At 41.0% G+C, this 26,367-nt stretch overlaps 1 protein-coding gene across 1 annotated transcript; it reads right to left on the bottom strand.

Annotated features, from left to right (window-relative positions):
- Window positions 1-1,295: 1,295 nt before the first annotated feature.
- ap1m3 (adaptor related protein complex 1 subunit mu 3) lies at window positions 1,296-25,902 on the bottom strand. Its single transcript, XM_046391929.1, has 12 exons — window positions 25,685-25,902; window positions 20,911-21,067; window positions 19,954-20,021; window positions 19,303-19,433; window positions 14,637-14,784; window positions 12,826-12,952; window positions 9,255-9,397; window positions 7,741-7,812; window positions 7,294-7,452; window positions 6,212-6,337; window positions 6,012-6,087; window positions 1,296-2,727 (listed from the first exon to the last, which is right to left on the bottom strand). The coding sequence occupies exons 1-12, from the start codon at window positions 25,724-25,726 to the stop codon at window positions 2,705-2,707; spliced, it is 1,272 nt and encodes a 423-aa protein (XP_046247885.1). The 5' UTR covers window positions 25,727-25,902; the 3' UTR covers window positions 1,296-2,704.
- Window positions 25,903-26,367: the final 465 nt, after the last annotated feature.

Below are 26,367 nucleotides of genomic sequence, written 5' to 3'. Positions count from 1 at the left end.
AAGTCACAATGCACAAGGCAGCGGCCTGTGGGGGCTGGTATGGACTAGCACCACTCGCTCTAACACACACACACACACAGACTGAGAGAGAGAGAGAGAGAGAGAGAGAGAGAGAGAGAGAGGGGCTCACGCTGCATTTTTACACCACATGCCGAAATCCTGTAATCCTTACTTACATGAATCTTTCTTTTGACCTACAGTATAAAGTAGCAATGGTAGGTTGTGTATTCATGCATGTCAGCAGGAAGAGGTGAGCAGAGCGAAGGGGGGAGGCAGGTCTGATACTGCGGAGAGAGGAAGGAGTGTGTGGGAGGAGAGGATTCAGAGCTTTTCTATCAGACGGTGAAAAAAATTAAACACAATTTGAGCAAGACCAGATGTGTTTTGCTATAACTTACTGTCCAAATGAAATAGATACATTTTCCCCAAATTACATCTTTTTAGTAAATGAAGTGTGTTGTGTACAGGTATATTTCTACCTACATCACAGTACCATGACAGACTTAGCTATAGCACATGAAAGCACATTGAAAATACAAAGGTTCAAGTTTAGCTTGGCTGTCATTAATCTGCAGTTGCTGTAGTTGCCGTAGTAAATTCTAAGTAACACCAGACTGTATGTTGGTATGTACCAAAGTGATCTGATCTGTGCTGGGATGACCACGTCAGACTTACAGACAGTATAGATACAGCTCTCATAATTGTGCATCTGACAAGATTTGGTACAAAATGATTCTGCTCAAACTCAAGCTTGATTTGGACAGTGACTATAGTGTTTTGTAACTGTCCTGTGGTCATTGGTCGGCTTTAGAGATGCTGGTGGGCGGATTTTGTTATTTTGGGAAAGAATCAGGCTAGTTGTTCCCCTCTGTTTTCAGCCTTTAGTTTAACACCTGCTGCTGGCTGTAGGTTCATACTTGGCAGACAAACATGAAGGTGGCTAGGTGATTATCCATCTAACTCTTGGCAAAAACATGAATCTGTGACTGTTAAACAATTCCTTTAACAGCACTGCACTCTACAGCTCCTCAAAATTTTAAGACCTTAGAGTGACTTAAATGTTAAAATTAGCATTTTTGTTTTTCATTAAACTAAATATGTCCCTGTAAGTGATATATGGGTTTAAATATTGGAGGTAAGGCAGCTTTAAGCAGATTTGTCCACTAAAATAGTGGATGTGTCACATTTCAGACCTGCAATTCATGGTATTATTCATTATTTGTTGAAACAGTCTAGTTAGGGACTACATACAGAGAAAATCCTCTTATAAAACAAAAAGGCAATGGTATTCCAAATCAAGGTACAAAAGAATGTTTATTTCCAAATATATCCCTTTGCTCCCTATTGACAAATGGTAGGTGATAAATTAATGACAACACATAATAACACGCACACACTAAAAATCCTCATTGGTATCTGAAAAATGTCTCAACACAAGACAACATAATGATTGTGATAGAAGATGTTGTTCTTAACAGTGAAGATGCAATGAATCGACACAGGACTTCAGTGCAGCTGAACTGATGTGCTGCAGTGCATGCACAACAGAGGGAGTGAGTTACCCACACAGACTGCTTTGAAGACATATGTGGGCACGCAGAGGTCCACATATGAAAAAAATAGAGTCATGGAGAAACAATTACCTCAACATATTGTCAATATTCTCTGACTCTCCAAAGAAATTCCTTCAGGTTATTTTACCCCTCCCAACCTTCTTTCTTCCTTCAAACATTTTCCACAGGAGACTTAACTAGTACAACAGATAAAAATATGACAAAAAATTCAGCATCATGCTCATTCCTTCAGAGCTGCAAGCTGATTTCGTGCACAAGGACAAGGTTACAGGCCACATGGGAGTGCGTCGGTGGTATTATGTTGCACCGCCAACACCTCTGACAATATTGTGCCTTATTAATCATTGATCTGGTCGCTGGTGTTAGTTTCGGTGCACTGGGGATTATATTCACAGTGCAATAGGTGAAGATACAGAGGCAAGTTTTTAAGGCAATGAACATATAATATAGAGGTTCTGGCAAAACATATGCCTTTCAGAGGGGACAAGATAAATAGCTGAGCTAAAATGTACTGCGTATGAATAATAAAGTGGGTACTGGGAACAAAACATATGAGGTATAAAAACCTGTGCAGTTAAAGAAGCTGACAATGTCAAACTTTTGATTTTGAAAAATCAGCAAAGTAATGCAATGTTATGGCCCTCTGAGAAATAAAAATGACTCATCACACTTACTATGTATTGGCACTATCAATTCAAATTTTTCTGAGGAAAACATGGTTACAAATAAAAAAAATCTACTCCAAATTAACCCAGAAGGACTTCACATTAAAAAAGAGGGAAATGAGAGCTTGCCAGAACCAAAAGGCGTCACAAATCATCAGTTCATTTTACACATATTAAAATGTTTACCGGAGTCCTGAGGAACTCTTGAAAAAAAAAAAAAAAATCAAGTCAAGTCAAAGGTGATGCAACAGCCTTTCCCATCAGAGTTGGGAATGTCTTGGAGGAAGAGATGATGTCTTGTTTTCATGTAGAGTAGGAAAAAATTTCATGTGTCCTCCTTCACTTGTCCTCTGCCGTCCATTGCAGACAGGGAGATCGGAGAAACAGAGAGGAGGGGAGAGGAGAGGAAAGGAGAAGACAGACAGAGAGAGAAAATATCCATTCATCTAGCAGCATCTGTGCCCTTTAGTTTGTCCGGAGCTGGTAATCTGCCAAGAAATATAACAGCAGAGCATCAACACAGCTTTCTTCCCCTCCTCACCTCAGCACGTCACATCATTGCCAATATCTGCCCTCTTAAATCCCTAAACAAGATACTCGCTGTAGTGACATTCTACTAAATCATATTACCAATGTTTACCATATTCCTGTATGAGATATTTATTTAATTTGCAGTTTGAGACTTTGAAGAGTTATTATGTTGTATATGTATGCCCAGGACTGTCCAATAAAAAGATAACACTACATAGCCAAAAGTATGTGGTCACCCCTGTACACCTATTTTTGTGTACTTTTGGTCTGGAGCTATTTGAATCAGAATCAGAAAAACTTTTATTGCCAGGAAGGATCCACCTACGAGGAATTTGTTTTGGCATCTAGTGCAGCAGACAAACACAAGAAAAGAGAACAAAAACGATATAGTGAAATGCCAAAAGTCCGTATACATAGTATACATATACATACATCTGTATATACAATGGTGGAGGTAAAAATTTGCAGATGGCCATGCATATTTTTTAAACTGCATTGTCATGGTTTGGCACCTTTAGTTCCACTGAAATGTTAGTGATACACTATACAATAACATTTTAGCAGTATTTTAGTGATATACTTTGCGATTTTGGAAACTTTCTGTTCGGGGTTCTGGTCCAGTGGAAAGAAAACTAAATTCAAAATCACACTGACATTCCTAATAACACAAGTGACTCAAAACCCAGCAGACCATAGCCTTACTCAGCACTGTGTTGTGTAGTTTACCATACATTTAATCAATATTATGCTGTAATGGAGGCCAATTTCACATAAAATATGAACAGTAAACTCCAGGAACACTTGTCTTTTTGCAGACCAGTGAAAGAAATGCTCAGTGAGAGACTGGAGTGAGCTACAGAAACCAGTGGAGCAAAGGTTAACCCGCAGAGTCGGGACTTAATACTATTTGTGCTAGCTGGCCATCCTGTGTGCATACTGAGAGAAAAAAAAAGTAAATGAAGGATAATGTGTATCCATTTGGCTGTTGAGTTCAAACATCAACGCTCTTTGTCCAAAATCGCTGACCCCCCCTTCCTTAACTGGCTTTTAACAGAGGAGTAAAGCACAATGAATCCCAGCTGAGCTGACGGCAGCGTTCCCAGTCACCAGTGAGGGTAGCTTCACTGCTACAAGCAACCAATTCAGTCAGTGGTAACTGTGATTCAGTATCACTTTGAAAATGTATTTTACAAGTATTAATTTGCACATGTACTGAACAACTTATCTCATGACATCAGAGACCATACTGACTAATGCTCTTGTGCTTTGATGGGATCAAATCCTTGCTGATAGGTTCCAAAAATCTGCAGAAATCCTCCACAGAAATGATGAGGGCCACTGTAGCAGCATATCAGTGTAGTGGCTTTAGAATAAGTGTGTAATGTTTGGTGTTCTTCTGGTATACTTCTAGCCATGTACTGTTCTGAATAATTACAGTATGAAAATGCATTAATCATCTGTCCGAGATCTCATGTTCTTTAGATAACGATTTAAACACAGTGATGCTAGAACACTTTGCAAGTCTTTCATTTCAGGACACAACCTCAAAGCTCCGGCTGCAGTGCGATGCTACATGATCATATTCTGACCACTGCAGTCTGACATTCGTGCAGTCGTTAGTGCTGTACAGTACGGTTGCTAAATGCCTGTTCATCACTCATTAATAAGTGAGCACAGTCATTCTACAGTATCGGGGTATTGTTTAATCAGTGTGAGTGTGTCTGCATGTAGCGCTGTGTGAAATGTGATCACCGCCCGCCGTCTTCTCTCCCTCCACAGGCTGCTGATGGTAACAGTAAGAGAAAGGTGATCGGCTTTCTCTCCAGTCCCCATAAACTTCAGCACTCCTTTCATTCTGTCCTTTGCTTCCTTGCTGATGCTACAACAAGGCGACTGTAACCTTGGCATTCAGCGAGTGCCACCCTGGGAGCTTCCTGGCACTTTGTGGCATCATTCAGCCTCTGCAGCACCTGGCTCATACCTGACATATCCAGGTAATGGATATGATAGATGTCACAGAATCAGGTTCATTCCTAGGGCGTGCGGCGGGTATGACACTTAAGGATTTCTGGCTGAGATCCAGGGGCCGTACTGGGCTTCCATCTCCATATCATTTCCACTTGCCCCCATTGAAGCTAGTGAGCTAGTAAGGAGGATTTTACTGCGGTCTCATCAATATACTGTAGCTTTAATGTGGCAATATGTAATGATGTGTGATCCCACCAAAAATCAAGCATATGTACATGTTGTGTAGAGATGTACCTATTTACCTTTTTTTCCAGGCAGAATCTAGAGTTAGCGGGTTGATAGAAGTTCAAAGCTCACAAAAACTGAAGCATCTCTTGAGATTTAACTCCCTCGCTCACCTTTGAGTATGACAGATGTGATGCAGAATGGTTCATTCCCAGGGCAGCATTTGAATCTACCTCCCACGTGCCAGCTTTGCAAAACAGGTTTGACTGAATTCACTCGACTTAGCAGTAGCCCAGTTCAGTTTTGGACAAGTGAGAGACAAAGAATTTTACGCCACAAGAGGCAGGCTCGTAAAGTTCCTATCCTTAGTGTCCTGTGTGGTGTCAGTCTAAGCCCCTGAGGCCGTGACTCATGGTGATAGGGCCAGGTAATGGATATGATGGATACTTTACAGCTGGGTTCACTCCTAGGGCACACACTGAATAATGCTGCAAAGAGACTGGTCCTGACACTGCTATTGCAGGGGAAACATCATCTTTAGCCTTATGGTAACCTCTGATTTGATAATGGGTTTGGAGGTTGGACAGAAAAAAGCAACAGCTAAACTTTGAAATAGAAATAAAAAGATAAAAGGATATTCCTTAATAACATTCATCTTAATAATCATATTTTAATGTAGTTTTTAAATTTATTCTTCTCTGTCAAGCCATTAGGGTCAACCACATTCACATAGTCCTGATGAGGCAGACCAGATGAGTTTTTGAGTTTTAAACTCTCCAAAATAATACTGAATGATATCTTTAATTTACTTCTTTTTACTACCTACTTTTTTAATTTTCAAGGGATTTCAAACCATGGATGCAAAATAGTCACAAAAGGCTGCCAGGTCAGGTATTTTAACACCACAGTCCCTGACCTCATGTTATCTTTAATAAAAAAAAAATCATCTCACTGAAGTCCAAGTGAGGGATCAGAGTTAGTATTGTGTGTGTGTGTGTGTGTGTGTGTGCACGGGTGTGTGAGTATATTTCAGCATGTTTGTTCTCACCTCCACTCTGTGTGATGTAGCGCACCCATGGTAACGCCTGGTAACCGCTCTTCTCGATGATCTTGAGGTAACGCACCTGGGAAACACGGACAGGTGAAAGAAATTTATTTCACTCAAACACACACACACACACACACACAAAAAGCAGGGAAGTAGGACCAAATAGAGACTGTGTAATGAGCGTTGACAAAGGGCCCAACCTGAATCCCAGACACAGTGAAATAGGGGATCTCAAAGTTAACTGTAATTGGTCTCTTTGCATCCAGCTCTTCGCTCTCCACACTGGGTAGCCCAAAGTGCGCCCGCATCAAGTACTCCTTACCACCCTAGCAAGAGAAAAGGCCACAAAGCTGTTACTGCACCTGCTCATATTGATCACAAAGCCTTTCAGATAAAACAAATTCATCTGTTTGAGTCCTGCTCCCTGGTGTCAGACTCCAGTTAATGCAAGGGTGTTTTTCCTGAAAGCAAACTTTATATCTGAGGCAACGTGAGACAGCTCCCAGGTCATATCAACGTGAATCAGATATCAGTTTATGGGATTTAGCATCTGGCAGTCACGTCAAGGCTGCAAACACAAAAACAACGTTAATCATTCTCATCATCTGAGCACAGTTTGTTAGATTGTACTTTGGCTTTACTTGCTGTAAATCAGTTACCATTTTGACTTTAAAGCCTCTCTAACTTTGCTTTCAAACCACCACCATTTCTTTATAATATTTAAGATTTATCACTAACTTATAAACAAGTTGCAGTCTTTTAAGTATTTTTTAAATCTAAGGTTTAACACTCAGAAACTCAGCTGATCTATTTTTCTGGACTATGTGGGTGTGATTTATTAACAGTTTTGACTGACAGCAGCCTGTCAACAAAAACAACAAACCAGTTGTCATAACATTTGTTTTTGTAAAATGTGACATCACCTTTTTCCAGCATGAGCCCTGCGCACTTCAAAGCAGTGACAAGAGTGCAGACAAATACAGAAACTTTCTCCTTTGAAAACCTGAAAACACTGGAAGACAAATGTCTGCTCATACTGGACCTGAAGCTGAATATCCAACGAACTTAAAAAATATAAAACCTTATTTTTCCCAATGTTTATAATTATCAGTCTCTTCATTTTTGTTTCCATGAGCCTCTAGGAAACAAGTTCAGTGGTTAAGTCGTTTCCTGTGAGAACATGCAGATTTGGAGAATGTTTGCACACCCAACTTTTAAAACCCGATCAACATGCGCTGAATGTATTTTAGCTTGTAAATTGTGAAATTTTGTTGACACTAACAGGGAAAGACTTGATGTTCCATTGCACCACGTTCTTCTCAGGCACCCACTTGGTGCTGCCTGTGCTCGTCTTGAACTTGGGTGAGTCAGCATCACTGGGCACTGGCACCAGAATGGACACGTTGTTGGCAGTGGACCGGCTCTTAAACTGACTCCGAGCCTGTGCAATGTGACAAAGGACAGAGATCAGATGTCATCCAAGATGTTTACAATAAAATCATCGCGCACATCTGACTTCAAATCAAGGAGGGCTTTATAATTATGCACACAGCAGCTTGTTATTTTGGGTCCGCCCGGCTGTCAATGCCTCAAACAGATGGTAAGCGGTAATCCACCTGAGAAGTATGTGCCATAAATACTAAACGCGTTTCAGTGAAGGGACTAGATGAGTGGATAAGGACACAGCACTGCGTGTGTGTGTGTTTGTTTATGTTTGCGTGTCACTTACCTTCACCTTGATCTCCACACGGCTGTGAGAGAACTTCTCAATCACGCTTTCTATCCATATGAGAGGCTTCACCTGTCAGACAGCGAGAGGGAGTGGAGAAGGTCAGAGGGGCGAGCGAAGAACTGGACCGCATCACTACGACACACATCACCGGAGTGACACGGTGGAAAGGACAGAGAGAAAGATTGTGTTTGTACAAGGGAGACAATAACAGCTGAGGGAGGCTCACGAGTTACAACAGATTTCAGGCCCAGCGGCCGCACTCGAGCGGCCTTAAGGTCACTGGGCAGCATATATACGAGCATGTGAGGATGAGTGGCAACATGTGCCTTCAGTGGGATAACTGAACCGCTGTTTATCTTGAAACTGTCATTAACATATATTTACAGTAATACTGTTTATTTCTTAGAGGTTTTTATAAAGCTGACTTTAGTTTTTCACTTAACTACAAGCAAACAGAAACTTTCTCAGTTCACAGTTTGGCTGCCCGCTTTATACTCTCGTTAGACTAATTATATCTGATGTGGTATTGACACCCTGTGGACACAGTTTTATAGGAATTTCTGTGTAAATACTTGACTGTGTGCACTGTGTTATAATGTTATACAGTGGGTGATGAGTGAGTGTTTTTCTCTGACCCTATGAGCAATACTACTGCAAATGCTACTGATAACCTCTCATTACTGCTGATGTTATCACAGCTAAAACAATGTATTTAGTAATACTATTAACTGTTAATTGTTGCCTCACAGCAAGGAGGTTCCGGGTTTGAGTCTGGGTCTACAGAGTTTGCATGTTTTCCCTGTGCCTGCGTGGGTTTTCTCTGAGTACTCCAGCTTCCTCCCACAGTCCCAAAAACACGCACTTTAGGTTAATTGGCTACTCTACATTGCCCCTAGGCGGGAGTGCGTGAGCGTCTGGGATTGTCTGTCTTTGACTGGTGACCGGTCCAGGGTGAACCCCGGCTCTCGCCCACACTCAGCTGGGACAGGCTCCAGTGCCCCCGCAACCCTGATGGATAAGTGGTACAGAAAATGGATGGATGGATGGATGGATTAATTAAAGTTAATACTTCACCTATACAGCTACTTACATGTTCTCATTACTATGTTTATGTACAGTGCATTTATGTATCAGCACAGTAAAAGTAACCTCAATTACACGACAACTAAAGAGCTCTAATGATGTGAGACTTTCTGAGGCAAAACATTTTGCACTTAAACAATAAATGTAACTCTCAGTAATGACAGTAGAGACTATGATAGCTCTTCAGTAGTACAGTTCTATGGAAGTTAATTATACATAATAACAGTACGGCACACAAAAACACACAATAAATCAGAAGTACACAGGGAGTACACAGAGAAACAAGATGGAACATTCGAGGCTGTGATGGTTTTTGTGTGCACCTTACAAAGACGAAGTGTGTTCTTGGTGTTGCTGCTCTGTAGGTGGTTTGAGTGTGAGTGTGTGTGTGTGTTGAAGAGAAACATTTGTCGCTGCGTCCCACTCACTGTAGTGTTGAGGCGGTAGGACATGAGCTCGCTCTCGCCATCCGGGGGGATAAAAGAGATGGTGCGGTCGTTTTCGAAGCGTGACAGACGGACACACTGATGGAACTTCACATCCTCCAGCTCCACCGTCTTACTCTTCTCTCCTGACACACACACACACACACAAGCAGAAATACACACACAAAAAAAAGATTGAGAGCCTTCTGTGCAGCCTTGGGGAAATCAAGGTCAAGGTAATAATGACTGACAAACATTCACTCAGTCTCTCTCTCTCTCTCTCTCGCTCACACACACACACACACACACACACACACACTGAAGGCGCAGTGTGCTACCAAATCCATCTGCCATCTTCTTGTCCCCCACTGAACAGTTATTCAGCTGCCACACACAAACACATTCACACACGCTGCCCGCCTTCAGAACCCGCTGCCATTATTTCTCCCCCCTCTCCCCCGAAGCCCATTCAGCTGCCCAACAAACACATCCACAACTGCACACGCACAGCAATAGTACATAAATATCGTACTATCAGCCAGGAAAAAAACACTTCTGACAAAAACGCACATCTGTTACTTAAACTAAGAGGTGTTTTATCCTTACTCTGACAAAAGAAAACAACATTCGGTCTGTTGCCAGAGTTGTTGATAATCTTTATGCCGGGGGGAAATGTCACACTGTTTTTCCCACTATATCTTTAGTGACATGACTGCTAAAGTACACAACCGTTTATGTCAGCTGAAGTGAACAGGCCAGACACAAAGTGCCTCTGAAAACTGTCCAAAAAAGTAACATCTTCAAATTGTGTGATTTGAGGTATTAAATTTGCAATATCTTATTTATATTTATTGAAAAAATCATTTGAGATTTTCTTCCCATTTGAGAAGAAGAAACAAGTGAACATTTGGGATTTTTGCTTGACAAATAAATGCAGATTTGTTGTTCGTAGTCCTGAGCCTTACCTGAATACAGTTGATGCTTTGCTACTTAATTGCAACTTCTGAAACTGGACCGGACTGTCACAGAGTATTACAGAGGCTGCTGTAGACAAAAATCAACTGCTTGTGTCGGCTTAATCATTTTCTTTATGAACAAAATTCCAGACAATTCCTCTCACGTGCAAAAGCGAGACCTCCTTAATGGTGATATCAGTAGTCTGCTGGAGAACAGCCGACGTTCTCCTCCTCTCTGGTTAATGGAGGGTGCTGAGTGGTGGAAAACTGCTGTAATGACTATGGGCCTGTGGGCCTTCAACTAAATCCCCCGTTCAACAGTCAGCTAAAACCTGCCTCACCTGCTCTGGATGCAACCCTGGTCCAGTGCGAAGGCCTGTCAGAGAGAAGATGTGTGTGTGTGTGTGTGTATGCAGCTTCCTTGTCCATTGTTCTCTCTCTCGAGTGTGTGTACGTGCGTTTTCTTCCTGCTTGCTCGTTTCTCTATTGATTTTGCTTTTGTGTGTGTATGTTGCGACATTTCCTCATGTGAGAGTGGTGACTGGCTGAGTCTGAGATGAGGTCTAAGAGCACAACGCGTCTGGACAAGCAAAGCAGGGAATCCCTTTGAAACATCTTCCATCTTCTTTTTCTGTTTATGTCAGTAACACACACATGTGCGTGCACACACACACACACATACAAAGATGTAAAGTAGACAAGAAAGAAAGGTCATATGGGACACTCTCTGTCATTGCCAGGACCTCAGGGACCGGAAGAAGTGAAGGGGTGTGTGTGTGTGTGTGTGTGTGTGTACTTGTCAGATGAGGACTGAAGATGCAGCAGTGTCCCCTGTGATTCACCTTTACAGCTGCTCTCACCTGTTTCTGTGCTTTTAATACACAGCAGCAGACAAGAGGAACCTAATCTGCTTTCCGTCTGTTGTCCGACGGTTAAAACACAGAGAGAACACAGGGAACCGTTCAGTGTTGTGATATCACATGGTGGGTGGCCAAAGAGGCAATTTAACATTTTCTTCTTGGCATTTAAAGGTTGATGGATCAGTATTCAGTTTATGTAACTAAAAAATGATTAATACTTTTTGGTTCCACCACCTTCTCAAATGTGAAGACAAGACACAACTGAAAAGATCTGCATTTTTGAATGCATTTATTTGGACATGTCACCTCGGGTGTTTTTTTGGCTCAGACAATTCATTTAAAAATAATCAGCAGACTGATTAATGATAATTATTGTTAGTAGCCTTCAAATGTCCTCATGCGGGCTGAGAACCTTTGGAAAATCATTATAAGGAAAAAACAAATAGCCCCAAAGACAAACACTTACATTCATGAGATTCAAACAAATAGACAACAACTCTGATGATAAGTAATATGATTCATCTTAAGGACATGTGAGTAGGTGTTACAAATAATTAGATATTTTAGATAAAATGCCACTTGTCCTGTGTGCTATTTCTCTCAGTTCCCCACTCTGACCATTCTGGATTTCTGCCAGCAGAGGGCAGTGTTAAATTATTTATACTCCTTCATATTTTGACAGCATCCAGCTGTGATGAAATGTGCAGATCTGGCAGTTATGATTAAAAAAAAACAAATGACTGCAAGATATTATGTATGTAATAAAGTGCTGAGCAGGAAAGTGCAAACCTCATTTCAATATTTGTAGAAACATTCAGTGGGTGTGCGTTGCTGTGTCTGTCAGTGTGTTTGTTTGATCATTATTTCTAATCATTTTTTTTCTGAGGATATGTTATTTCCCAGACTGCAACACCCAGCAGGGGATTGTCCACAGACCCTCACCTTTCATCTGCAGGGTTGCAGCCCGGGGTGAGGATTAATTCAGAGGCAAAGAGGCTAGACAGGGAGTCTTTCCCCTTCAGTAAGAGCGGCAGGGGGGAGAGAAATGTAGGGATGGGAGACGAAGGAAAAGAGGGAGAGGAGCAGGAGAAGGATGAGAGTGTGCAGGAACAGACTAGGAAAAACGAAGCAGTGGGAGACATTCATGGGAAAATTGGGAAAGAAGGAGGAGAGGAAAAGGATGACAAGGAAGGATGAAAGCTGAGCGTGGGATGTAGAAGTGAGGGGTTCAGGGAGGAGGGGTGTGAGGGTGGGTTCACGGGGCGAAAAGCAAATAGTGCTAAACCATCAACCAGAAACACAGTTAAATATTTCATATTTCTGATGCAAACATGTATTTATGCTGAATTATTTTCATTCAGTATACAATAAAACATAGCTTGTTCTCTATCAAAAATGTCAAATCTTCACGGCTTGAGATAAAGAAAATCTTGCACAAGTCTGTAGCTGTCAGCTCAGTGTGTGAAATAAAGTGCACCAGCTTAAAGGGAAGACAGATAATGCGATGAACTTGTGAACCCTGACTGATGCCGTATGAGGATAACACTACACTTTAGCTACCAAATATTGCATTTTTTTAAAGAAGCAGAATTAGACTGTCAAAGTAAACAGCTGTTTTCTTTGCATTACTGAGTCAGTGATCCCTAATGAGGGGTACATGTTGGCGGTTATCCCAGGGTAACATGGAAAGACTGCAGAACAGTCAAAATGGAAATTAAAATTGGATTATATAAAAAAAAATGTTGTGTGATGACTTACTGCCTGTGATTTCAAACAGCACTTTGTCATTGAGGCCCAATCTGAGTTCAGGCATCCCCGACAGGACCACTTTGAGCTTGATGGTGCCCACTATTTCACTGCGCAGGACGCTGCCGTTGGCGCTCACCTACAGACAGAAAGGCAAGGAATTACGTGAGGAGTATGGAGACCGAATGGCACAGATCAGTAAATAGACTTCTGCTCAAAAACGGAGGAGGACAAAAAGCCTTCCAGCAGAAAGAAACACGCAGGGGGACAAGACTGAAAAGCTCTGAGCATGCAGCATGAGAAATGTAAGCAGGGCATGGCTGTGAAAGAGGATGAAGAACTTCTGAAAACATTAAACACAGTCCCTGGTCACGGAAAAGGAAGTGGCAGCGACAGCGCACAAGCAGTGTTTCAGTTTGACTCATAAAAACCTGCAAATTGTTGTCCTTGAGATGAAATTTCAGAGGAAAGTCATCTCTCTTCCCTTTAGCTTAACAGACACGTCATGTTCATGTGTGCAGATCTGTTGTGTTCGGAAAACGGAGCCCCTGTCTGTGTCTGTGTTCCTCACTTAAAAATACTACATTATCCTCTTAATGGGTTTCTCCTGTAGCCCAGTAACATCACATTATGACACTGATCAGTCAGTGTAACTTTGTTTGCAGTATAGCTGACACTGTAAGGAGAGCAGTCAGTTGTGAGTCAGTGTTATTACATTGACTCACAACTTGGTCATATCAAAAGCTGAAAATGTTGTACAGTCACAATGCTTGCTGAGTATTCATTCTGACCCGCAGAAACCGAATGTGTCCCAATCTAATTCATGTGCTTAAGGTACTAACTAACCTTTCAAACTGAAAGCAACTCCTCGCTGCTCACAATGAAGAAGCAAAATACCACAAAATAGTCTATTGAAAAAGAATAGAAGATTGTTGATATTAGAGTCTGTTTCCTTCGCAGTTGAATTCAAGGAAAGAGGAAAGCTGTTCGTAGGAGCCAAAACATGCCAGAGTTCTGAAAGACGATTTTAGCACTGACACGCGCTCTTAAGCCTCAAGGAAATACTCTGGCCGTCTGTTTGAGTCAGAACTGAAAAAGAAGTCATTTTAAATAAGAATACTGTGGAAAGTTGTTTTTAAAATCAATAAATACAATCAAAAACAAAATGAAAGAGTTCTAATGAGACGAAACTCCACAGTAACTTTTACTATTTCTATTATTTCTAATGAAATAAAAAGCCAGACCGACACATTAGGCAAGTTGAGAAGCAGCAAGATATTAAAGGGCAAAGACACTCAAAAATATCATACATGCTTATGTAAAAAGCACCAGCAGAAATATTGCTATTGTTTTTCTAACTTTCAGTCACCAGTATCAGCGCCACTCACATCAGACTAAAGCAAATAAACCACGTTGCAGCAGTTATCTACAGTATGGTGCACTGTGGTAACAAAAGAAACATGCTGCCGTGTGAAAAATCTACTTCAGTGAACCACACAATTACATCTGATTGTGAATGAAGTGCTTGTAACATGAGATGAGTTGTTATCGACATCCTGCATTTGAAGAAAGATGCGTATGATTCCCAACAACAAGGCAACTGCACTACTGGTGCCCATAAAAACATCATTCTGACAATGGAGTAAAATATAACCTTAGCAAATATCATGGAGAGGATGATAAGAGACGGCGCAGGTAATACAATAGACGATTAAAAGGTCTGGGATATCCCTAACTCCTTCTGTGGCTTTGCTCAGTCAGGTTTTACTCTGAGAATATTTGTTTATAAGACATGATGTTGACAAAGCAAAGGCCGCCCTCACCAGTAGATTTACTGACTCAATGACATCCATGAAAACTTCATTCTTCCTGTACTTGATGCCCTCTGAGCGCCATGATACCGCATTAGTGACGGTGGCAGGAGGTCGAGGAGCTCCAACCTCTAATTTATGACCCTCCTGGGTGATGTACCTGAAAGACACAAAGGCAGAAAGAAGCTGTGACACGTCTCAAACTGTTACCAAATCAGTTCTATTTATGCTGAACACTTGAAAACCCATGGAGTACGATCATCGGCTTAGATTAAAAAATAAAGGTCATAGTTCTCATTAAGATGCTTCAGCAACAGACGACTATTTCCAATTCTGGAAAATGAGATTCTTAATTTGAAGAAATCTAAATCGGAACCGGCAAGTTTGGGGTTTTTTTTGTATTACAACTTGAACCCAATCTCTCTGGAGGAATATTTTCATATTTTGCATTAATCACCAAATAAATGAGGTACTCCAGTGCGAATAAATTAAAGAAGCTTGGTGTTCATTTTGTACGAAGATTATTCATGGATGTAATTGGAAAATTGAGATTTACATAAACCCACTGGGACTGCAGTCACTGATAATAATGTGACTTAGATGCATTTGTTTACATGATACTAAACTATGTATTGCTTGGGTAAATAAAACAGAAGCATCAAGTATCTTAAAGGGTTTTGAGCCACCAGGAGAAACCAGCAAATCTGACCCTTTAATGGAAGAAATCCCATCATTTCATTTTGTTTATGGCGGAAAATCGTCTGTGAGCATTTATGGTAAAGATGCAGTAATTAAAGTAGTGCATCCAGGTCAGGGACTGAAGCACTGCTGCCAGAAACTTATATTATATACTGCACAAACTGATAAGTTTGGCTGAGCTGAACAACTGGAGTGAAGCCTCCACTCCGGTATGCACATCTCAAACATATTCAGACTGAAAGTGATGCAAAATATTAGATAGTTTAATATATACTTAAATCTGGATTAATTTAGCTTTTTGGCCCTGTGGGAGCAGTGCAACAAGCTGCAAACACGTCACTGAAAAAAAAAATCCCCATCTTACAAAGTTGATATGGGTTAGTAGGTGTTAGCAGTTTCCTACAGGTATGCACAGTAAACACACTGACATTCACTTGGAGTTGTGTTTCTGGTCACCAGACCACTTTAAATCAATATTCACTCTCATTTTAGCTACATTCTGATTTCCACTAACCCCTGAGGGAATCTTTGTCAGCCGTTGGTGGTGTGCAAGGTTTTTCAAGCGTTTCTTTTTTTTACTAAAACAGCTGCCTTCTGCAACTCAAAATGATGCCAAAGACAGCAATGAGAGCAAACCAAACAGTAAAAACTGTAAAACAAAATAAGAACCAGTGTATTCATCTGAGCCTGTGTTATTATAAAAATACTGTTTGGAGCAGCTTTAAAAAGCAGACTTAGATTATTAAATAATGAATGTCAGCACCCTACTCTCCACTTAATTGGGTCGAGCCTTGACTGTGGCACAAACAGAGCAGTTTACTCTATTTACACACTAAACGTATTATGAATTGTTTTGTATATTTGTGGATCCAACGACGGATCCGCTCACTCACTGCACGGTATTGTAGGTACGATATTGTGTCTTAGTGCAAAAGGCCAGCTTGTTTTAACAATCCTCAGACTGCGTCCAGGGAGACATAATGACTTGTCATGAGAATAGAAGGGAGGTGTACTCAGACAAACAACATGTGACCGAGCCTGTTTTTACCCCAGCACCTGCCCCCCCGTCACTGTTCTCACTGGCCTCGTTTCCACTGCAGAGATGTTTGTCTAATTTATGCCATCCACTGTTCCCTGGAATATAATGGAATATAATGTCCAAAACAGCTATACCAGTTTTGGGGTATTAATTCTTTTGTTGTTTTGATGATGTACAACTTTTATATGTATATATATGTGTACATATAAAAAACAATTTATATTTATATTTTTATTTAGTTTAAGTAGCGATCTGATTATATGTTAGCTGCATGGATTGTGCAATGCAAGCTAAAAATCAGATGTATTTATGGCGTATTTTCTTTTTTAATTTGGCACTCACTAAAAGTGATGCGTCTACAACAAAGTGCAAGATGATTTGTACAGTAAGATGAGCAGACATTTAAAGAAAACAAACACATTTTGTTATCAACATTCTGAATTGGTGCTCTTGGACCTACTGTGAAGAATTGGCTAATATTTACAAAAGGAAGGGATAAAGATGTCTTGCAGCCATGTGGCTTAGTGCTCCTCAACCTCAGTTCCATCAATGTGCTAATATTTTATCCTCCTAACACAAATAAACAGATGCAGACTGACAGTGAAAAAGTAAACTCAGTTATCTCTATTTGTACTTTCTTCTCTTCCTCTTTCTCCTCTCCTTTTATTCAGCTGTCCCTCACCTTTTGTTTTCCCCCACATGCCTGAGCTTGTCCCTCCCAGAATCAGTGACTTACTGACCCAATGTTCCAATTGAACCTTCTCAAAATAAGAAGGAAATCTGCAAAAACAGCATTAGAGCAGACACAGTGACAATGTTGTTTTCTTCACTTAAGTTTATATTTCTGTTCTGGTGACTAAATAGCAGCAGGAATGATGCATGTGCATGGACATTATCATTCATTTGGGGTCATGTTTCTGGACAATCGGAAAATGGAATTCAAATATTAACTCTCTTATGACTCTGTTTAGATCTCTATGGACTCCTAAGGGGAATATCCGATTCTTTACCTGCTAAACGCCGCACTGCACTCACCAGCTGGTCACTGTGTCTGTCTGCTGTTTGGTGCTGAGCAGGTAGTGAACTGTGGATTCTTAGGCTTTGTTTCAAAACACAGTGGCCTGACGCAGCTGGGTAGGCAATTAGCTGAAACACACTATGCTGCAAAGCTGAGGGGAGCTGCAGGTGAAAATTGTGTCTCTTTTCATATTGTCTTATTGTTTTCACATAGTCAACTGATGTAATATTATCTAAAAATAATTAGAGTTTCTCTAAATTGAGTTAACATTACAGTATGGGCCAAGTGTCATGACCCACGAAGCCAATCAAACCGTATTGGTACATACATTGTATCAATAATGTAATTTCCCAGCCTGGGATCAATCAAGTATATCTATCTATCTATTAATACAAAACACACTGAAATATTCAATTTTTTTTGCCTTCAACTGTATATTTACTAATGTCAACGCCGAAAAGTGCTCCGTAAACAAGTTTTAGATTGATTGACGGATTGAGGAAACATTTTCTCCCTAGTTTTCTGTCCCAGTTCCTCCCACCTAGAGGTTCTTGAATGCATGTTGACACACAACAGAAGCTGAAAGTGCCTGAGAGATGAAAGGCGGTGACAAGTGGGCTCAGGGTCGACGTTGGGTTGTTTTGGTGCTTTGCCGTTTGTTCTGTTTTGCCCTGATTCTCCTCAGAAATGCTAATGAAAGGATCTGGAAGCGGGGGTTGGCAGCAAACTGACAGATTAGCATAACAATAGCAATCATAACACACACACACACACACACACACAGGTTTATACGAAGACATACACATTCGCATGCATATGCATCCCTCTACAGTGTCACTTGCATCCACCCACACACACACACACACATACACACATTTATACATTACCAGGATGTTAGTGTTATAATGCAAGCGGAAAAAAAGGGTTTTGTTGTTGTCAGGGCATGAAAAGGTCAGACAAGTGAAGTAGCCTGCAGACGGAGAGACAAAGTGTGTGTGTGTGTGTGTGTGTGTGTGTGTGTGTGTGTGTGTGTGTGTGTGTGTGTGTGTGCGTCTCCTTTGAGAAGAGAAGAGTGGGACTTTTCTGTCTGAGAGTCTTGAGTGTGTCCAGCTGACGGTGTCATTGTGTTTGAGTGCCAATGGGAGCCTGGTAATTATCAGCCCTATTCAGACAACACACACACGTACTGTACACGTCTCGGCGCGCAAACAGCACGCCAAATTAAACGTCAATCACATATTAACAGAAACAAGGTATCGCGCAAATTGGAACGTCTCAAATATGAAGTCCAACACTGATCAGAAGCACAGCTGATCCTGAGTCCATGTTACTATGGTTCTGTAAAGGCAACGTGGAGCAACAAGAAAGCCTCTCAGGGGAGCCAAGAGGAGGGAACAAGCAACAGCCCTGTGTACACAATGAACACAAAACACTTGTGGAGCACAAGGATAGTAGCAGCTTCAGCTAATTTCACTCATTGACTAAAGTTCTGCCAGTCATTGAGGTTTTAGCCGCCAGTTGTATTTTGTGGAACGAAAGCCAACAAACAGCGGCACTTCAAACAGAATCATCATGAGCTCTTAATCGATCCTCTGCTGCTCACTTAAAGTATGTAATACAAAGCTTTTATTGCACTGAAAAACTTTTAGATTTTTGCTCCCTGATGTATGACACAGGTGCCTCTTGACTTAAGGTGGTGACATTAAAAGACATTTAGAGTTTGAACCTTGTCGGTTTGATTAATGTTATACTTAAAACGCCACAACGTCGGCACACATGATCGATCCAAGTTTTGTCAAATGGTGGAACCTTTAGGAAAACATGTTCACTTTTAAGGTTTGTCAAGCCACACACGCAATCGTGTCTTACACGGTGATCCTTACAGCCTGGAGGACTGTTGCCGGTTGTGTAAGTTTTCTTACTCTTGTAGGATCTTGCTGTCAGTCGTCTGAGGGAAACCGAAGTCCATCACTTCGTCCATCAGCTCGTACACTGTCACAAAGTTGTCACGGATGCTCTCCTCCTCAAGCTCCTTGAAGTACTCCTTAAAGACCTGCACACGTAAACATGCAGAGACAGTTCAATACATGTGATTTTATAATAGGAATATGAAATGCTAGTTATTTTGCAGTACTGTCATGTTTTTTTTGCATTGTGCATCAGTAGGCAACAAGGAAATCCATGCCATCTACTGGCTGAATTCAAGAAGAAAAAGCAGCTTTTGCTTCTTTTAAAGCCCATTTTATTTCAAAGGCACTGTATTAAACATATTACATACATAAACATAATGGCCAATGAAATAAGAGGTGTAGCTGCACCTCATTTTGACTGGCTGGCTGGTCGTGCGATATCAAATCAGAAAAAGTGACACCCGTGACAACTGAAAATACTCATTTCTGATTGGTTTCCATTAATTCATGAGTGCATTCTGGTAAGTTGTGTCTGACATTTAAGAATCAAGAGTTTAAACTGCATGCAGTCACTTAACAACAATTTGGCCAGGCTGGGTAGATGAACAACACATTCTGAATGCAAGTAACAAGTACAAGTCAAAGATCTGGAAACAGACGCACCTGGACAATTTTATAAAGAAAAGAGTACACCAGAGCAGCGTTGGCATTCTTCTTAGTCATCGCCACCACTGAAGAAAAGACCGATAAGAAACAACTGCACTTCTACAAGTGACAGGCACAGTATCCGAGTTGTAAAACCTGCAAATTGTTACAAGCCAAAAATGGACAAGATGGAGACATGCAGTGTACATCTTTTACGTACTGTGGGTGGTTATGAGATAAAGCAATGACATACAAAGTTAGCAGAATGCATTACACACACACGAGGAATTGAGAACATGGCCACAGGGAGGTAAAACAGCTCAGCTGTCTAATGCAGTGCACTGGGAACAGCACTCACTCACAACTGCAATCTCATGCTGAATTAATAATGTGTAAGGAAGTCTGACTGCCCAAACTCGCACACATACGCGCATCACACATCGCAGTGAAGCTGTGTTCAATTTTTTAGCTGGCTGTGAAACACGATGCGATGAACCAGGAGCTGGGAAGCCGCCTGCTGCAGAGGCCAGAAGTACACAACTTCCTGTGGACAGACAGCTGAGGGAAGAGGCCATTTGGGTCTATATATTGGATTCTGTAAATCTACAGCATGCTGTAAAAACACTATCCTGTGATAAACTGATGAGTTGGAGGAGATCTTTAGACTTGAGTTCAGTTTACTACATTAAATGCTCCTTTTTGGCAGACACAACTAAGCACATTACTCAAGCACAAACTCAATTTAAACTTTAAAAAAACTTCAAACTTGTACTGTCAGTATATTTTCACATACACTGAAATTTTCCTCTTCATTTAACCCGTCACTGATTGAACACATATGCAACATGCAGTGAAACACACAGGAGCAGCCTTGCTCAAGGGCACGCCAGTCATTACTTATGGTGGAGGACAACACTGATTAACCACTCCAGCCCCCCACCCAAGTTTTCATTTCCTGCCAACTCAAATGGATACAGTAAAGGTTGCTGTGTTTGATCCACAGGAAGTGTGAGGAGCCGTGGCTGATCATGGGTGTCATCTCGGCCTCCTCTTCTCTCTTCATCAGGATGGGCATGAAGTGGTCGATTTCATTCATGTCCATGTTCCCCATGTAGTTCCGGCAGATTAGCACCTGGATCCATCATGTCAAGAACAAAATACAGAGGAAGGAGACATTGTTATAGAGGCACTGTCCTGTCATTCAATATTTATAGCTTTTGGCTGAGATACCCAGCTGAGCAGTCAAGCTTAAAGACACTTTCAGAAGTAAAATGCAGCTCGCATGGCTGTTTAGCGAGCACAGACTGTATACTTTCCCTTATGTAAATCTTGACTTCCCTTCTAAATCTTCTCTTTTCTAATAAAAGGCAGTTGAGAGAGAAATATAACTAGATAGCAGGTCAAATACTGGACGTGTCTGTGATTGCAGACTTGTCCGGTATTAAAAACAGCCTCTTATGACTGTATGCATTCTGTCCTAAAACACCACACAGCTGAATCACATTCAGCAGACAAACCCCATTTGTGGATGTACTGAAAGTCATATGCACAAGAAGAAGAACAACACATGTCCAAAGTACAACAAAATGACCCCAAAACTCAGGGTACGCTGCAAACACGATGGCAAAGTCAAGAAACTGCAGAGCAGACAAAAATGACCGAAACTGATTCGAATGTACATGTGTGTATCACTGAACTGTATAATTTTAATATACCTTAATATACCCATACCCCGTAATCTTAATAGAAACACACACAGACTCACAACACGTTGAGTCAGCAATCTTCCTTGAGTTTGGACACACACACACACACACACACAGTGAAGAAAGGGATCAAAGCTTCAATGCTTGAGGGATCTCTCTCTCTCTCTCTCTCTCTCTCTCACACACACACACACACACGCACACACACACAGCCCCCCTTCCCTGGTCTTTAATAGAGGAGTCTGTTGTGCAGGGGTCACACGGGGCAGATACAACAAAGGCAGGAGGAAATAAGAAATAAAAAAAAAGGAAATGCCAGGAAAGTAAAGTAATCTGAGGAAAAAAAACAAAAAAAAAGGATATGAACGGGCCACTGCTCAGCTTCTGTGAGAGGAGACTGAAACCACAGAGCAAAGTCTTCAGAGGTCACCGGAGAGAGAGAATGAGGCATAGACACATTTCTGTTGCAATGCTTAAGAACTGGGAAACGTATCCAGAGGATTCACTTTGCAGTTCTGGAAGCAGACACTGATGCAGAAGGGTATACACACGATCAATACTGATGGGTTTAGAATGGTGCTTTTCAGCAGTAGTTTCTTTTGATTGAAAATTAGCACTGAAACAATTAATTGAAACTTATTTAAGTATTTACCAAGGGAAAAAACTCCAAGGGAATATTGGCTGGACAAAATAAGCAATTAGACAACACTATCTACATGATTAATTAAAATCATTCTAGGAAAACGTCAAACAGCATCATATTTTCAGCAGGGGCAGAAAACATAAATCAGAACAACTCACACAAACAGTTAGCATATTTCATGCCCCAAAGCAGAGCCACACCTGCTTTATAATCCAGGTCTCATTCAAGTCTGCTGTGAATGTGTGAATGTAAAAATATGCTAATAAAACAAAGGTAACAAAAAAACTTAAATCAAATCAAAAATAAGGCATGCTTTAGCAGCAAAAACAAGAAGACAGAAGGGAACGAAACAAATAAAACTGAAAAACTGAACATAAATGGAAAACAGAACATAATTTATAAAATGCAGAATGAAGAACAGCATAAAACAGAAATAATGTAAGACTTAAGTAGCCCTTTTTAATCCATTCCACTGGTTAGGTTTAGACAAATAACTATTTTTCTTGTTTTACCTTAATGTCAAAATAACTCAGCAAAATCTTTCCTCTTATAGTCACTGTTGTCCTTCACAGAGGGATATTCATTCCAGGAATTCAGGGCAAATTTGTTATTGGGACACACAAAGCAATCAGTGACTGTTTACAATGTGTGAAATCAATACGAACCGCTCACTGCTGATCTCTAACGGCAAACAGCAACCAAAAAACCCTCACTGGAGAGTATCAGTGGAAGGACAATGGGAAGAGAAAAAAGCTCTCTCAAAGCCATCATCAGCTTCTATAACTAATCACAACACGTTGGAAAACAATCACAGCTTAAACCTTACATTCCTTAATCGTTTTGAGAAAAATATCGCAGAATAATCCTGATGTTTTAGAGAGTGATGGCTGTTGGGAGTACACAGTAGCCTTCTTGTAGATGGAATAATGGCACGTTGAAGAGAATGCAAGAATGCAAAAAAGACGCCACAGAGTTGGTCTGTCGACTGCAGCCATTTCACATTGTGGCTGCTCACAGAGGCTCTTTTTCCGGACAGCAGCTCTGCGAGGCTGCGCTCAAGCACTGCAGTGTATTAAGCTAAATGCTAACACCAGCATGTTAACACTACTGCTTTTGCTTAGGTGGTACAATGTCCGCCATGTTCGGCGTCTTGATTTAACGTGGTAGTACACTGTCGAGTCAAGGGAGCGGCAGAGACGTGAGGATTCATCCTCTGGGGATGACAAATGTCTGTACCAAATTTGAGCGGTTGCTGACGTATGGATGTCTGGACCAAAGTCACTAACTCACTCCAGTTTTGTTTTAATCACTTCCTTCTTCACCTCTGTCGAGAGCTTCCCTTTATGTGGTTATTTGTCTTTCATGCCTCCTACATGGACCTCTGCTGATGAACGACAGGCGACAAATGACAAATGAGCTGTGACAGTGACGGCTTGTAGGCTTTCCTTCAAAAAATGGCGGCACAGGCCCGGAGCGACACAAAAATAAAAGCTGTGTATCGCCTTCGAAACCACCGGCGGTGATTAAAAAACTGGCTCCATCTCATGACCGCCCAAAAACATCTGCTTGAACATGAACTCTTATTAAAAATTCTACTAGCACGGAAAGCATGGGGAAGAAATGACGCCATGTTGACCTAAATCTGCTGACATTTCAGTCCATATAGCTGGTCCCAGAAGTGAGCGTCCAGCTACACCTTAAGAGGGGGAGGGATGAAGGGCAGAGGTGTGAGGAGGCTTCTGTAGGTGCTTTGTGCTTTCACCTGTTTCTGCAAATGTGTACACTGAAGTGACCATCTGTCCGTTGTAGTTGGCGTCTGTGAACTATTTTGACCCCGTGGTGTCATTTTGAACATTCTCACCCGCTTCTGCATCTCAGTTTGGTGGATTTTGAATATGACCGCTGATTTTTGTGCTTTTCGCTGTTTAAGCAGAACACAGAGGTCCTTGTCTGTCTCAGGACAGGGGGAGGGAAAGGACTGAAGGTGAAGAGATACCCACTTGCCCCGGGGCAGAGATGGTTAGATAGGGAAAGAGAGAAAAGAGAAAACCTTTAATCTGCACAAGCAGACATCCAGGCTATGAGGGACTGATCCTTTTCCCTGATGGATATTGTCAAGCACATACGCCTTCTTCAGCAGTTCCTTCTCTTGCCTTCAAATAAATTAACCCTGTGAGGTGTGTAAAACCCGATAAAGTAAGAAACGGTGAAGATTCAGAGCAATCTTTGTTCATCTCATGCTGCAGGATACACGCCTACAAATTCAAATGTATAACACACAATGTCTTTTTAAAAAAAGGACAGAAATTTTCAGATACTGTTAGGGCTGCAGCTGAGGATTACTTTCATTTTGGATTAACTGCCAATTAGTTCTTAATTAAGAATTTGAGCTTTAAAGTAACTGTCAGAAAATTAGGAAAATGTGTCCTTAAGAATTTCACAGATCCCACAGTTACGTCTTCCAAATCACTTGTTTTGTCTGCCCAATAGTCCAAAACCCAAAAAGATCCAATTTACTGTGCTATTAAAGCTGGTCGAAAACCAATCTAAAAAAAAATGTTGATGGCTAATTAATCATTTTTAAGGAAAAAGCAAAACCAGCCACTGGTTGCACCCTCTCAAATGTAAATACTTGCCGTTTTTCTTAGCGTTAACTGATGATCTCTGGGCTTTGGAATGTTGGCAGCACAAAACAAGCGATTTGTAGGCATCACTTTGGGAAATTGTGATTTTTACTATTTTCATTTAATCATTTCATTTCATTTACATTTTATCAACTGAACAGCTAATACAGTGTGAAAATAATTTTCAGATTAGTTGATAATTTAAAAACAGGCCTAAATGATACGGGGAAAGGCAGCATATCTTCACATTAGAGAGGCTGTGTCTCTCTGGATGAAAGCTTTTGCTTGGGTTAACTGTAACCTACAAGTGTCTTAAATTTAAATATTTTGCCTCTCAAAATGCACTTCTGATGGATGTCTTGACTTCTCACATCACAACATCACATTGTGTAAGCCAGTGTAATTGGATAACATTTTGGGGCTGCAACAAGTAAAACTGTAAGCTTGGGGGGGAAAAAGGGACACATGAGACACAATGAAGGCTGCAGCGTCGCACAAAACAAACCGTCTGTGTGTGAAGAAGTAAGCGAAACGAGTTTGGCAAGTTGAGTGTCTCTTCCTGACTGCTCACATGCAGGTCGCACATACAGTAAGTGAGCCCGTTTCTGACCAGGGATTTGCACATTATGTCCAGTTCATACAGGACACCAATTAAAACAAGAGATCCTTCGGTTTTAGTGACATTTCTGGACTTGATTTAAGCGAACAGCAGGTGCTTCGTTCATAATACTGATGTCAACTTCCCTCCCGCCCTCAACAAGTCGCCACAAACTTACCTTTCCCTTCAGGTCAAGGATAAATATCGCCGACGCAGACATCTTGGTGGAGAAAAATCCTCGAGAACAAGATCTAGCCTAGATAATATCTGGGTCTTCTGCAAGATGTGGGTCACTTGAAGGGAGTAATATTCGCTCCCATCATCCTCCTTCCTCCTCCTTCACTCTTTTCAGGCGTTGCGTTTAAATGCAACTCGCTGCTTTTCCGGACCAGAGAATCAAGCTAGCTGCAGTGAAAAGAGTACCACTTCCGGTGGTTAGGTCCTGGCATTTTATTACTTTAGTTCACTCAAGATAAACAATGTCGTAAATTAGCTAAATGTATTGGGTATTGTACTATTTGTTTAATAGCTATGTTACTGTGCAGGTTTATCACATGATCATTTTATTTTAAAAACTCCATTATTACAAAATACAGGCTCTGCACTGACCAACCATCTTACAGCATTCAGAAACTTCTTATATGTTAATAAACATTTTATTGGATATACTTTTGTTCTTTTGAATGTTAGACTTCTACTCGTAGCTGCAAATGGAGTATTTTTACACTGGCTTATTTTATATAACTTCAGGAAGTCACATATTTCAGGGGAAAGTCCCTTACTTTTTACTCCGCTAATATAACTTGTATTTGGGGAAAAGAAATACCAGCACCAGTGTTGACTTAGGATGTCTGAGGGTCA

This window comes from Scatophagus argus, chromosome 6 (genome assembly GCF_020382885.2).
Source record: "Scatophagus argus isolate fScaArg1 chromosome 6, fScaArg1.pri, whole genome shotgun sequence".
Lineage (NCBI taxonomy): Eukaryota > Metazoa > Chordata > Actinopteri > Scatophagidae > Scatophagus > Scatophagus argus.
Note: the sequence above shows the minus strand (reverse complement) of the source record. Positions and strands in the feature narration are given on the sequence as shown.

Coding starts and splice junctions, on each gene's coding strand:
- ap1m3 (XM_046391929.1), bottom strand. CDS start 25,726: ATGTCTGCGTCGGCGATATTTATCCTTGACCTGAAGGGAAAG. Junction 21,068..25,684: donor TCCTTGACCTGAAGGGAAAG/GTAAGTTTGTGG, acceptor TGATGGATCCAG/GTGCTAATCTGCCGGAACTA. Junction 20,022..20,910: donor CAAACACAGCAACCTTTACT/GTATCCATTTGA, acceptor TCTTTTCTTCAG/TGGTGGCGATGACTAAGAAG.